At 33.9% G+C, this 13,853-nt stretch overlaps 1 protein-coding gene and 1 long non-coding RNA gene across 5 annotated transcripts; both read right to left on the reverse strand.

The window, feature by feature from the left end:
* Positions 1-1,200: 1,200 nt before the first annotated feature.
* On the reverse strand, positions 1,201-9,198 carry LOC133863040 (uncharacterized). Of its 4 annotated transcripts, XR_009899356.1 has the most exons (3): positions 8,158-9,179; positions 6,636-7,561; positions 1,201-2,966 (listed from the first exon to the last, which is right to left on the reverse strand). It is a non-coding gene; the product is annotated as an uncharacterized LOC133863040 (long non-coding RNA). The 4 variants fall into 4 exon arrangements; XR_009899355.1 differs by having other exon boundaries at positions 6,678-9,198; XR_009899354.1 differs by having other exon boundaries at positions 6,636-9,198.
* Positions 9,199-11,349: 2,151 nt separating this feature from the next.
* On the reverse strand, positions 11,350-12,930 carry LOC133864775 (uncharacterized). Its single transcript, XM_062301188.1, has 3 exons — positions 12,641-12,930; positions 12,404-12,537; positions 11,350-11,527 (listed from the first exon to the last, which is right to left on the reverse strand). Exons 1-3 carry the CDS (start codon positions 12,838-12,840, stop codon positions 11,454-11,456), a joined length of 408 nt encoding a protein of 135 aa, XP_062157172.1. The 5' UTR covers positions 12,841-12,930; the 3' UTR covers positions 11,350-11,453.
* Between the last annotated feature and the right edge of the window lie 923 nt (positions 12,931-13,853).

Here is a 13,853-nt window from a genome sequence, read left to right on the forward strand (position 1 = left end):
TTTGGACAAAATCAAAAATCATCTCCAAAAATAACAAAATTAGACATCATACAAAAGTCGTCTATCAATAACACCTATAATATCATACGCTACCAAGCGTTCTAATTTCCTTACACAGCTCAATTGAACCAATTGTGTAAAATTTCTAAATCAAAGATAAAAACGTTTTAACAGTGCAATTTTGCAAAGGGTGCTGAAACCGATGCACTTGTTTGGCAAAAAAACATAACAAAATAGTGAATTGTTAATTTTGAAATTAGTAAAAAATAATGATGTGATATAAAATAAAAAAAATTTGCATAAAAAAAAAAATTATATTATAGTAAATTTTTTTATTTAAATAGTAATAAAATATTATTGATGTAATATAAAAAATAAAAATAAAAATGAAAATATTTTGATGTTGATTGTTATTAAAAAATATAAAAATAAAATAAAAAAATATGAATATAGTGACAAGCACTATTATATAATGTCCCAAAGCTTATCAAACAAACCCGATATTTCAAATGAGGTCGCACTTCACGTGTGTCATACTCTGGTCAATAAAGCAACAATACCTAAAACATACCCACCCATAGAATTGGGGTAGGCGTCATACAAAAAATATAGAGCTAATGATTAAAATAACTTTTAAAATCACCATTAAATTTATAATTAATCACTTGAAAACCATGAGAGCACAAAAGACTAAGGCCCGTTTGAAAACCATTTTTCCCTTTCACTTCTCCAAAAAAAAAAAAAAAAAAGAGAACATTTACTTTAAAACTTCCTTAACTTTTTTCATTTCTTATATCACATCAACACTTTTTTTATTAATTTTTATATTAATAACTTACTACAATACAATATATTTTTTCACTTTTTTATATAAATTATTTTAACTTTATATCGCATTAATTTTATTTTCTAATCATTAAAAAATCAACCCCAAGTGAAAGGGAGGAGAAGTGGTTTTCAGAAGGGGCCTTACAGAATTACGCTGCTTTTGTGTGTTTAGGATGAAAGTGTTTTTTGTGGATTACCTTTTTTTCTTCTCTTTTTCCCTTATTTAAAGAGGGGCTTGGAGACAAAAGACACTGCATAATTATAAATACTCCAATATATCTTTCGAAGAAAAATAACCTAAATGATAAACAGGTCAAAGCTACCTAGCCCAATAACTCCTCCAAAGCATTAAACAACGCCACAATGAAGATGTACAACAAGAACACAGGTAAAAATGCATAGATGTAAAATAATATATGATACCATCATTGATCACAAGTTTCGTCACCTCAAAGGACCAGCCATCAGTCTGATCTCTAAATCTGTCACTTTCTCAGAATTGCCGCTCAATAAACCGGATCTCATTCTCCAAAAATTCTTGAACAGCACGCGCCACCGTCGTCAACAAACCAGCTTGTCTCGCATACCGGAATTGATTATGAGATCCAGAGACTTCTCGATTAAAGGGAAACAAAATCCTTCCTAGTACAAAAGGAGCGGGAACAAATACAACACATCTCACCAAAAGCATACGGAGTTACATATAAACTCTCCGAATCCTCGGGCTACAAGCCATAGTACTTAAATAAACTGGTGTTTGTTTGTATCAAGGATAACAATTTGCTGTAACAAGAATTTCCCAGTAATTACTCAACTATCTGATGATATTTCAGACAATATTTCTTCTGAATCATGTGAAGAAAATCCATGAAGCTAATTCAAGTTATTATTTAAGACAATTATTTACCATTTGTAACTAAAAAGAAACAAGATTACTGTCTGAAGTTTCAATGATCGCTATATCTTAATGGATTCAACTATGCTATCACAACCGCTATTTGGCACATCAAAATCAGACTTCCAATATACGTACAATCGGTACGCCCTTTAAAGTAAAATGTTAATTGATTTTCAAATGTTGCAAAATAGAGATTTCACATTCAAATAAGCATATTCCCGGCTTAAACGTGTTTACATGAATGAAGCATGGCTTGAGATTACGCTAGATTCAACAGACAGATCTGGTTGAATTCGATTCAAGAAAGTAATTTCAAGCATAATAACTTCAGGTATATATTTCTATCCGGAAACAGATCTGGTCGAATCCGATTCAAAATAGTAATTTTAAGCAAAATATCTTTCGGTATTTATGTCTAGCCGGAAACAGATCTGGTCGAATTCGATTCAAAAAAGTAATTTTAAGCATAATAACTACAGGTATTTATTTCTATCCGGAAACAGATCTGGTCGAATTCGATTCAAAAAAGTAATTTTAAGCATAATAACTTTAGGTATTTATTTTTCCCTGGAAACCAAGAATAGAGACTTGCGTAATTTGTAAAGTAATTCAAGTAAATGACTAAATGGTGTGTGTACCTTTAATCCCCGGAAGTTGATGCAGATCTGAAAACGCTAATACGCTACCGACTCGGATTGTCTGTGTAAGATTCAGATCAAGCATATCATGATGGATGCTATGGCCAAAGTAATGGAAAGCAAGGAGAGGAAAGCAGCAGAACACGGCGCACCAGAGGAGAGACCCCGGGAAAAAAAATCCCCGTGCGGTCTTCCCTCGAAACCAAAAAACTTAAATCTTTTATTAAGAGATTGGGTGACCTGCCATGCAAGCGCACCTGTCATGGCAAAGGTCGACAACAAACTCAATTATTGACTCGGTCCCCCCGAAATCAGGCCCCTCCTGATTTCTTACGCACGCTATAACAACCGCGATGAAATCTATGGCGATTACAACGCTAAGACCTTGCTTAATAATCGCATACAAAGAATATATATCATTATGAGCAAAGCAATTAGCCTCCGTCCAGAGCAACAGGCACAGATCTCAGTCCATTGACCAGGGACTCCAAACTAGGACGGCGACAGCGACAACGCATCAGATCTGAGACCGGTATGACTCCCACAGCAGACGCTCACGGATCTCCGCCATAACCTCCGCCTTCTGGGTAAGGAACAAGAATCTGTACCAGCGAAAAACCATTCAGAGATCAAAAAGCTAGGCGAACCACGTGATGAAGGCGGTTAAAAGGAACACTAACAATAATAATAATTTAAAACAACAAAAAAAAAAAAAGAAAAAAGAAGAAGAAGAAGAGAACATTACCTCTTACGAGAAGAGATCTAAGCCGGAGGAACATTTAGGTGAGAATTGCAGCGATGGTGAGTCTAGAAAGAAAGACAGGTGAAGAAGGCGAGGACGAGAGAATAAATGAAAGGTAGGGAGAACCTAACTTATAGATGGGGATAGGAAGCTTGAACGGTTGAGATGGACGACTTTAAGGGAGATCAACGGCAATCGTATAATCTACGTGGGTAACGCGCTGTCACCCCTTTTCCTTGCAGGCGGTGCCGTGTAGATATTTTTATCTATATTTGAAAAAGTTGGTTGTTTGCTTTGAGACGTCTCTCTGCTTTGTTCTTACGCACATTGAAAACTACCATTCAAGGTTTGGTGTGTGTGTGTTGACAAGTCACAGTGCGTTGTGCTTACGCACATTTAAAGCTACCATTCAATCTGAACCGTTGTTTTTTTTTCAAATAAAAGAAAATTCTACACCACCTAACGAGGATCCGCGTGGCTCTTTTACGAGTGACGAATGAATTTGTTAGAGCATTTCTAGTAACTTTCTAACTACTTCTTTTTTTTTTTTTCCCCCTTAAAAAAAACTCTTCAGCAACTTTCTTACATTTTTTTTTTTCCTATATCATTAATATATTAATTTTTACATTTTTCTTTTATTTTTTATTCATTTCTTTTATTCTCTCTCCCTCTCTCATCTTCTCTGTCCTCACACCCACTACCCAAACTATCCATCTTTCTCAATCTATCACACCAAAACCACCATCATCGGCAGGCTTCCCGTCCAGGGCTTTGGCAATTAAGTAGCTACCCGTCCAGAGTCTCCTTTATCTCAACACGGGGTCTCCAACAGCGAGAATGGTGCTCGTCACGGACCCAAATGATGGGCCATGCTCGTCATGCTCCCAAATATGTCGATCGTACGTCACCTACATCAGCAAGGGCAAGGCTGGTGGGTCTGGGATCTTCGTAATCGGAAGGCATCGGAAGAGGGGAAGATTGCTAAGGTGGAGAATGGCATGATGAGTGGGCCACTCGTGGGGAGTTTGGGCACGATGAGGCCCTCTGAAACGAAGGACTCGTTGGTGCTCCAAAATGTTGACTTGGCGCACCTCGTTCTGAGGCTTAGAGAGCCATGAGAGGAGTGTTTTTTTTAAAGATTATAAAATAAGATGTGAAGTGAACAGTACTTTCCTATACATTGGGAATTACTGTTCACTACCCAGGGAATAGAAAATTTTAGAGAAGTTGCTGTGGGATGGTTTTTATGACTTTCTTGAAATTTTTCCTAAAATTTAAAGAATTTGACCCTTATAAGGAAGCTGTTGTGAATGCTCTTAACCCCATCACCCTATATTAGTCCTATCTAAGGTTATATTAGAGCCGAGCAGAATTTGGAGCTAAAAATTCAAGCCGAATAAGTCAAGTTGAATTTATACAAGCCGAGCGACCTTTGAACGAGCCGAACCAAGTTTATACGAGTATGTCTCGTTTAATATACGACTAGATCAACCCATTTTTTTTTTTTTCAAATCGAGACTGAATTGAGTTTAAGTAAGCTGAGTCAAACTGAGTTTACAACCAGCTAAACTCATCTAATACCCCTAGTCCCACACGTCGCCAACTACTCAAACAGGTTATTAGGATGGTTGGACCTATGGGTGCTTCCTTGTTATTGCCAATACTAGTTTGTCTCTTCCTTTTATCTCTCTTCGTTTTCCACTAAATTGGTGTTTCAATTCAATACGATTTTGCTTATGTTGTCTTTTTTTCATGAAGGATAGTATATAAAGTCTCCAATGGGTAGTTCAATCGACTGAGGACCACGCTTCATGAAGTAGAGGTCACTAGTTCAAATTCTTCCTCCCCTATTTTGTGTGGACATGTAAAAATATATGAAGAGTAATTGATATACCCAACATTCTTATCCTATTTACAATTGTGAATCTATTAATACTTCCTTAATCATTTTTATAACAAAGATTACTTCAATGCCACATCAATAAAAATAAAAGTAAATGTACATCATTTTTCATATTTCAATCACAATAACTGGATAAAAAGTAATGTTATAAACAATATTTTTAACTTACGGGCTAACGTCGGGATGCAAATCAACCTTTAAATTTTTTTTAATTTAATTTTTTTACAATAGCTGATTCACATTGCTACATAAGCAGAACGAGATAGTGGTAGCGTAAAAATGTAGTTTCAAGCATCACGCTTGGATAAAATTCATTAGTGTTCCTCCAATACATTACTTTATAAAATTCTTAAAATCTCCACAATAGATTATAAATTGAATGAATTTTACCACATTAACATTTAAAACTTATGGAAAATTCCTAATAAATACTTAATTGATAACCATGATAAATGTTAATTTGACAGTTGTGATAAACGCCAAGTAGTTAATACTAAAACCTCATTCTTTTAATTTACAATGAAAATTAAGATTTTAAAAACTCTAAGGTAAATGGGAATTTCATAAGAAATATAGTTTCTACACAATACACGTTAGAAAACACACAAGATGACTCTTATATAAGGCACTGAGACCGATTTTATATTTCCATGATCTCTTACAAAAAGAGTTGCTAACCCATTTATAAAGTTGTAAGAGATAAAAAGACAATAAAAATAGGATCTTAACTTTTTGTAAAGATAATTTGTTGTACAAGATAGTTACTTTAGTTATGCCTAAAGTAGAATCTCCATCAAGTGTTTCATTATTGTTGCAAGTTAGCAGATTCTCTCTTGTTGTTTACAAGTGGTCCACCGATTTTACTGCATGTTTTTTCCTCACTCTTCCAACTGGTTGATAAAGATTGTGGTAATTTAATGTCTAGTGAGGGTTAAGAGATTAGGCTTTGGTTGACATGTCAAGTTGAGGTAGGGCTTCTATGTTATCTAATAACTCCAAATCATATGGATACCATATTATCAAGCAAGTCTTCAACTTATTTGATTTGATCTGCACTACATGTATAATCAATTGGAACTTCAGTAACAAATAGTCTTTTACCATATGTTACGGGAGTGAGGAGGGGGGGTTAACAAAGAAGAAAGGGCAGTGAAGTAAAGGGAAAGTTGGTGGGTGGAGAGGGAGTAATGGTGGAGAACGAGAGAGGAGATGGCGGTGAGTTTAAGGAGCTGATTGATGAGTTTAAGGGGCGGATTGGATCAATAAATTGGCATTGTTAAGGTCTAAATTTTAAAACTTACTAAAATACATAATGCTGGTACTCAAGACCAGCAAGCTACTCAAGAGTAAGGGCCGAAGATAAATTTCCAAAAAAGAGAAAAGGGGGCGAAATTAATGCTGCCTCTGACAAACATAAAGGGACAAAACACAATCTTCTTCTAAATTACCTTTGTTACAATACTGAACTGGAATTATAAAAGAGGCTGCAGAAGAAAAATAAAAAGAGACCTCGTAAAGCAAATTGACAATGGTAGTCACTCAGGCTATGATGGTTGTAGCATATAACATATTTCAATTGAAAACTAGGAAATCAATAAGGTTAGAATGCAAGGATTTAGATCATACTCAGTATCATCACATCAGACATTGCATAGCATACACAGCTACCTTGGAAGAATCTGCTGCATCTGAAAAACACCAAAGAATAAAGCTTCCTTACGAATCAAGCCTTCAAGTCCTGCTGGTGCCAATAACCTCACGCTGCTAAACAACTTCCCACATCTCCAGTATGCCAAGCTTGGCCTCGCTACAAGCACTTCTAATTGCCTTGAAGATTTACATTTACGAACACAATTGATCATGGTCTTAAAGGGTAGCAGAAATGCAAAAGAAGGCCCAGTACACAAAGAAGTCATCTTCACAACATATCAACTTGCAGATACAATAGATACAATCAAGCAGTCCATATTTAATTCAAGATGTAATGATATACGAGTGTAATAGGATCCTCTCCATTTCAAGTGGAATACACATTTTATGATCAAAATTTTATCCTGTTGTATCTGAAGGTATAAATAATGCTACATTTAATTTAAAAAATTTAAATTACGAGCCTACATATTCACCATGTGCACAAGCAGAGCAAAGAAAAAAAACTTTCTTCTTAGCATTAAGTTGGGAGTAAATAAATGTACAACAGTTCCCATGTCAAAGTAACTATAAAGATGAATGGGTGCTATTGATAGAAGCTTTTTAAGGGAATCATTGCAACACTATCATTTTTTATTTTTTTTAATGTTAAAATTCACATTTTCATCTCATAATGCGGGATTAAAGGCATTAATGCAGCTTAAATTTAGAGATTCCTTTACAGTCTTAAAGGCATCGGGCAACAAAAAATCGTTGCGTGCAACATAAAGCTACACTATTTTTGTTCTTTATTACTTGGGGGAACCATAGCAGTGACCTTATGCATATTACAAAACCCAAAACCGTTTTACCTTTAAAACACAAGGACCAGTCGATTTGATGAGCTCCTCATATATAGCAAACTGCCAACGACAAGATTCCCATTAAACTAAAATTAATATTTATTTTCATCTCCAATTTGTCAAATATACCGTGAATTATATACCATTCAAACTCTTCAATCATATCTTCCAGAAGTAAATGAATAGAATTACCACTTCAGAGAATTTCCAAGAGGTAAAAATGACTAACGCATCTTGAGGCCTAATCTAACCAGTTTGAGGACTTTTATCTCTAGCAATACCGTGTCTTAGAGTCCATTTGGCCCATTTCGCATAATAGAAATAGATTTTTAAACAACATTGCAAAAATGTCGGGTTTGGAGAGTCCGTTTTTAAAAATATTACGGTTTAAAAACATGAAAAATATATCTTTCCAAATAACCGGCAAAAGTTTAAAAAGCACTGTGATTTTTAATGGTCAAACGGCATTCACGTATTCAAACAAGTAGTTTTGGAATCGTTATTTTTTAAATCACACGTTTTAAAATGACAAACCCAAACTCAGCCTTAGCTAATATTTCATTCGTCTGTTTATCTTCACAATTCAAATCTAAATCTGAATAATTGACTGTCAATTACCTTGTTGCAACGAAAAGAAAAACGTGATAAGAGTATACCTTAAAATCCAGATGAGTGCGAGTGCATCAATTGCAATGGTTGCTCATGTCCCTCAGCTACCCCTTTCATCCGGTAAGAAAGCATAGGCGTCGAGAGCTAAAATAGAAATGAACACAGAAAGAGCAGCACACACAGCCACACAGGTGGGGGGGGACCCCGGGCAAACAAACTCCCGTGCGATCGCCCCCTCACACACAAAAAAACGTATCTCTTTTATTATGCTTTTTTATGACCCGCCATGCAAGCGCACCTGTCATGGCAAAGGTCGGATGACAAAGATGAATCAGGACTCAGCCCCCATCAAACTCGGGCCTTTCGTCCCGATATTATCTTATACATCCACTTACATCATCAACCTCTTTGCTTCACAATCATAGAATTACATCACACTGCCGAACTTGTGATTGTCATAAAAACAAGTCTGTTGTTGCACTAGCAGCGAGCCACGTGTGGATCCGCAAGACTTGCCGATAAATCAAACGCTGAGACAGCTGATCCAAAGGCTGCTTCAACACCATGCCTGCAACGATCACAGACAAAGCACAAGCACTCTCCATGGCTGAGGGGAATAAGCGGAGATACAAACCTTAGAAGCAAAACAGTAGCAGGTCCAGCAATAACGAAGCGATTATATGAGAGATTTGGAAAAAGAAATTAAACAACAACAAAGAAAAGAAGCCGATAAGAAATCAAATTAAATAGAAAAGCGGTTTCAAAGTCAAGCAACCGAATCATCAACATCAGTTGGAGATGAATTCGCATCCAAACCTAGAACAGATCCCTTAGAAGTAACGAGATTCTCGAGCCAGGGATGGTCAAACCAGAGTTTCTGCAGGTCTATTGGCTCAACCTCTAGAAGCCGCCATTGGCGTGTAGCTCTCGAAGCGATCGAAATGAATCCGAGAACGAAAAACCTGGCAGAGAAGCCATGCAGAATAGATCTACAAAGGAAACACGATAAAAAGGAGCAGATCGAGGTAGCTGAGAGGCGTTGAATGAAAGGTCAAGGAGATAACTGATTTTCTGCTTGGTGATTACATTATATGGAGCAATGGACGGTTGCAATTGAACTACCCCTTGAATGATCGACGGATAATATATGACCACGTCTGTGGGTTGGTACACTAAATTCTGATTGGGTAATATGGTCTTCGCATTTATATATGACGTATTTATTTGTGAGTCATTTAAAAAAAATCCTTAAAAAACGCAAAAGATTAAATGAGATAAATTTTTTTACAATTTTAAAAAAGAAAAAATTAAAAAATTACGTTCATTAGGTTATTCATTGCACCAAGTGGCTTGAAAAATGTAATTTATTAAAAATATGGCATATTATCAAGTTAATAAAAAGAATTTTTCTTTTAAAAGACTTATTCATTTTTGAAAAGACATTTATTTTTTCAAAAAATATAAATATTGCTTTTGGCTCACTGTTTTTCTACAACATAAAAAATAAGAATTTGATTAAAATATATTAAATTCTCATTAATAATATGCTACATATTTAATAATTAGCATTTTTTTTTTGAGTCTTTCCATACAAATAACGGCATGAATTTACGTAATTCTAAAATTTAAAATTTCTTTAAAATTCTAAAAGATCCTTATCACAATAAATATAAAAAATAGATAATAGATGTGAAATGTATTGTTCCTAAACGCAAAGAAAAATCCTGATGCGTTTTGGACGCGTCTCCTTGTAAATCAACGGCTTTTATACGCCGGCCACAATTCAATTTTATTTGTTCTTGTCTTCCTTGACTTTTGTATCCTAAAACACGTTGGAAAAATTGACAAACACGCCACGCTCGTAGCGTGGACGTTCAGTGCCACGAAGCTTCCTCATTTCCTCCTAGAGCACTCTTAGTATATTCTCAATCATTTTTCTTATATTTAAGAATTGTAATTATTTTTTGCTTCCTTATAAAAAATTCTTTATAATAAATTTTCTTTTTAATTTTTTTTATATCAATAAAATACTCTATCTTTATCTTACTTTATTTTTTTCTCTTTCTTGTTTTATTTTATTTTATTTTTCTCTCTTTTGCTCTCTCGCCTTTTGCATAACCTTTTCCAAATCCCTCCTCTCTTGCCTCTGCCTCCCTCACCCTCCACCACCACCGCCACCGTTATAAATTAGCATTGTTTGGAAAAGTTTTTTCTTCTTTTAGTTTCAAATAAAAAAATATTAACAAATAATTTAAAACATAGAACACTCACCAAGCACTAAGAATTATTTTCACATTTATATCACATCGATTACCTTACTTATGGCTAAAAATAGATATAATAGATATAATACCTTTGTCCAAATTCTGTCTATAAATAAATGGAAGTCCTCGTCAATATCATTAAAAAATAATAATAACACTTTAAAAAAGCTTGAAAATATTATAAATGAAAGTCCACGTCAATATCATATTATGTTAAAAAGCTTTAAAAATGCATTTTAGTGTTTAAAATTAGTAGAAAACTTAAAAATCACATCTTTACTATTACAAAACTAAAAAATGCATTATGAAAGAAAGATTGAAAATGATTTTTTTTTTTTTGTTTTCTAAAACTCTTTCATGCACTTTTTATAGAGAAAAGTTATAATTCTCTACGCAACCTCAAGCGATAAAAATATTCATATTAAATTAAATAAAAAAAAATAAAAAAAATAAAAAAAAAAAAACTCAAATTTTAACCAACTTTACACCCCACTTGTCAATTGGGGTCTTTAGTAAAATTGAAATTTATATAACTTGGACCAACTTAAAAAACTGGACTCGAATTGAACGATTGATTGAAACATTTTCTTGAAAAATACGAAAATTAGAATTGAGAGCAATGCTTGAATGAGGTCGAATTAATAAAATAATATTATATTTTTATAATAAATTATTTTGGCAACTCTTTTTTCTTTGTAAGTTAACAAATTTGACAAGAGTTAAAACTACAAAAATATGAATTTATTCGTCAGAATATTTTTAAACGAACCCGATTCTTTCAGTGAAAAGTTTTTTGTTTTTGTTTTTTTAAAAGCATTTAAGCAGCGGAAAGAGTGCTTAAATACACCACCAAACAAGCTTAAATTCTGCTTCTATTGCAATTTATACACTCTAAAAAACAACGTACACCCAGGATTATTCATCACATAAAAGCCCAAAAAATTATTGAGGAAAAGAAGATATCCTGAGCAAAACATTAATACACAGAGACGTACTAATTAGAAGAAAGACAAGCAGCAGCTCATACATCGTTATCCATGGCTAGAAGGAAAGCAAAGGTTAAGGATAATATTTTCTATCTACGAATTTGCGCTGGTCTGGTGTCGCGCTTTTTCCTTCTCCTTCACTTCGCTCCCCTGGGACTTGTCATAAGCTTCACATACAATTCAACAAATGAAAAGTTTAATTGTAAACATAACAATTTCAAACCATAAAATCAGGAGCAAGACTCTCTCTGTCTCGAGTCATTTTATGTCCAAAATTTATTTGAGACATAAATAATACCATGTAATAAATATACGAGTAATATTATTTTTCATACTAATTTTACACCGAATGAAATAAGTTAGATAACATATTTTAAGTGATTTTTTTTTTTAAATAAAAAAAAAAAAAAATCACTTAAAATACGCCACATCAACTAATAAGAAATCAGTGAATACTGTAATTTCGTTAACTGATTTTAGATCCAATTGCAAAATATATATCGCTTGAAAACTCATTTTTAAAAGATTGCTATTTAAAAACATAGTAAAAATGAGTACGTTTTAAAAAACAAAGGCTACACTATGGTTGGCCAAACGCTTAACCCAATTTTTTAAAACAAATTGCTATTTATAAATTGTACATTTCAAAATTGTAAAACCAATTAAATCTTAAAATTCCGTATAATATATGTAAGGGGTAGTGATTGGGGGGACACTTGACCAGCTTTCTCTCCCTTTTGAATAAACAAACCCATTTTATTTCAAAATTGATTTCTTTTATTATTTTCTTTTTCAATAAAATGGGTTTATTTATTCAAAAGGGGAAGAAAGCGGTCAAATGTCCCCCCAATCACTACCTATATGTAAGATATATAAAGTTTTTTTCTTTTAATTAGGTTGGACAAAATATTTTTTAACTTGGCCTATTATTAAATTGACGTATCCTTAAAACATGTCTCCAAAATGTCTGTAAGAAAAATTTCCTCGCAAAGGCAGGAATTTCTTTAATTCAGCCTATAAATATAGAATTAAATGCATTTTACCAGGGTGATTTTCATGGACAGGCTCATCATGCTCAGGCTTTGGAAAAGACTGGTTGCCTCCATATATTCCACCAAATCCTTCCTCATCCGACCTGGTGGCGTACCCCTCACCAAACGAATGAGACATCACGTCCCTTCCCATATACAACCACAACAATTCAAAACACATCAATAGGTAATAACACTACAAGTGTATCAAACGGATCAAATCAAAGAAATAAAAAAAAAAAAACTGACCCAGTTTTCTCATTTGGGTTCGGGTTCAGGTTCGGTTTCTGGGGCTTGTCCGTGTTCTGCTTGCTATCAGGTTGCTGGGTAGCCATAGTTGCGCCCTTCCTTAATCTGAGCCCATACGCTTGACGGCCTGCGTTATACAGCAGAGGTGTTGAGAACAAAGCTGGTGGATATGTCCGAGTTGATCTGATTGCGTAATTCATCTTCTTGTCTCTTTGGGTCTATATATATAAAACTTGCTTAATTGAGTGAGAAGAGAAAATATAGCAAAGACGTCCGATTCCAACCAGGAACCACAAGGTTCCAGCAAACCCGATTCTGCCTATGACACGTACAATTTGGTTGCACACGTGTCATGTTCTAGAGAGTGTTGGAGTTGTTATAAATGATTAAGATAAAGGATTACATTGTTACATAGGGAATACGATAAAAAATTGTATGTTTAGATAGTGTTAAATCTTTAATCATGTTAGATATTCTTTATGCTTATCGACGTTTTTCCTGCAAAAGTCCAAAAGTTCATGGCGTGAAGTGGATTTTGCCTTTGCAAGCAAGGCAGGTTTTTAAAGTTTCAATTCTCTTTGTAAGATTTTTTTTTTAAAAAAAAAAATCACATAAATCAAAATTTTTTTTTCTTAAAAAATCATTATTTTAATATAATAATACTTTATTAAAATACTTTCTCTTTTATATCTGGTTCCTTTATAACATTTATTTAAAATAATATTTAAATTATTTTTATTTTCTTCATCTTTCTCTTAACATTAAAATTAAATAATATTTAAATGCTATAAGAAAACAATAAAGAAAGTTATTGTGGATTGCATTTAAATAGGAAAACAAAAAATTGTTTAATTTCTTAAATTGAAGAAAATGTTAAAAAAAGTTGCTGCTAGTATTAAGGCCCTAATAGAAGAAGGCCCCGTAATAATATTGGTGATAATGTAATAGTATAGATTAAAACAAAAAGAAAAAGAGAAGTTCGTAAAGAGAAAAAAAAAAAAAAAAAAAAAAAAAAAAAAAAAAAAAGAAGCTCTAATTATATTGCAGTGCACATAAAGAAAGAGAAAACACCAGCTGCTATTTTGTATTTTTTCACATTCTAGAGAGAGACGGTCTAAAGTTTCGAGAGAGAGAGAGAGAGAGGAAAATCGTGAGCTTTGCTCACCCGCGCCGGGGAGGGGGGGGGGGAGGTTTTGCACCTCCGCCTCCTGGT

This window comes from Alnus glutinosa, chromosome 3, assembly GCF_958979055.1.
Source record: "Alnus glutinosa chromosome 3, dhAlnGlut1.1, whole genome shotgun sequence".
Taxonomy (NCBI): domain Eukaryota; kingdom Viridiplantae; phylum Streptophyta; class Magnoliopsida; order Fagales; family Betulaceae; genus Alnus; species Alnus glutinosa.

What these genes read in the sequence shown, in the direction of transcription:
- LOC133864775 (XM_062301188.1), bottom strand. Translation starts at nt 12,840, where the DNA reads ATGAATTACGCAATCAGATCAACTCGGACATATCCACCAGCTTTGTTC. An exon ending in AACCCAAATGAGAAAACTGG is followed by an intron (nt 12,538 to 12,640) that starts GTCAGTTTTTTT and finishes GTATATGGGAAG; the next exon opens with GGACGTGATGTCTCATTCGT. An exon ending in TGTCCATGAAAATCACCCTG is followed by an intron (nt 11,528 to 12,403) that starts GTAAAATGCATT and finishes TTGTATGTGAAG; the next exon opens with CTTATGACAAGTCCCAGGGG.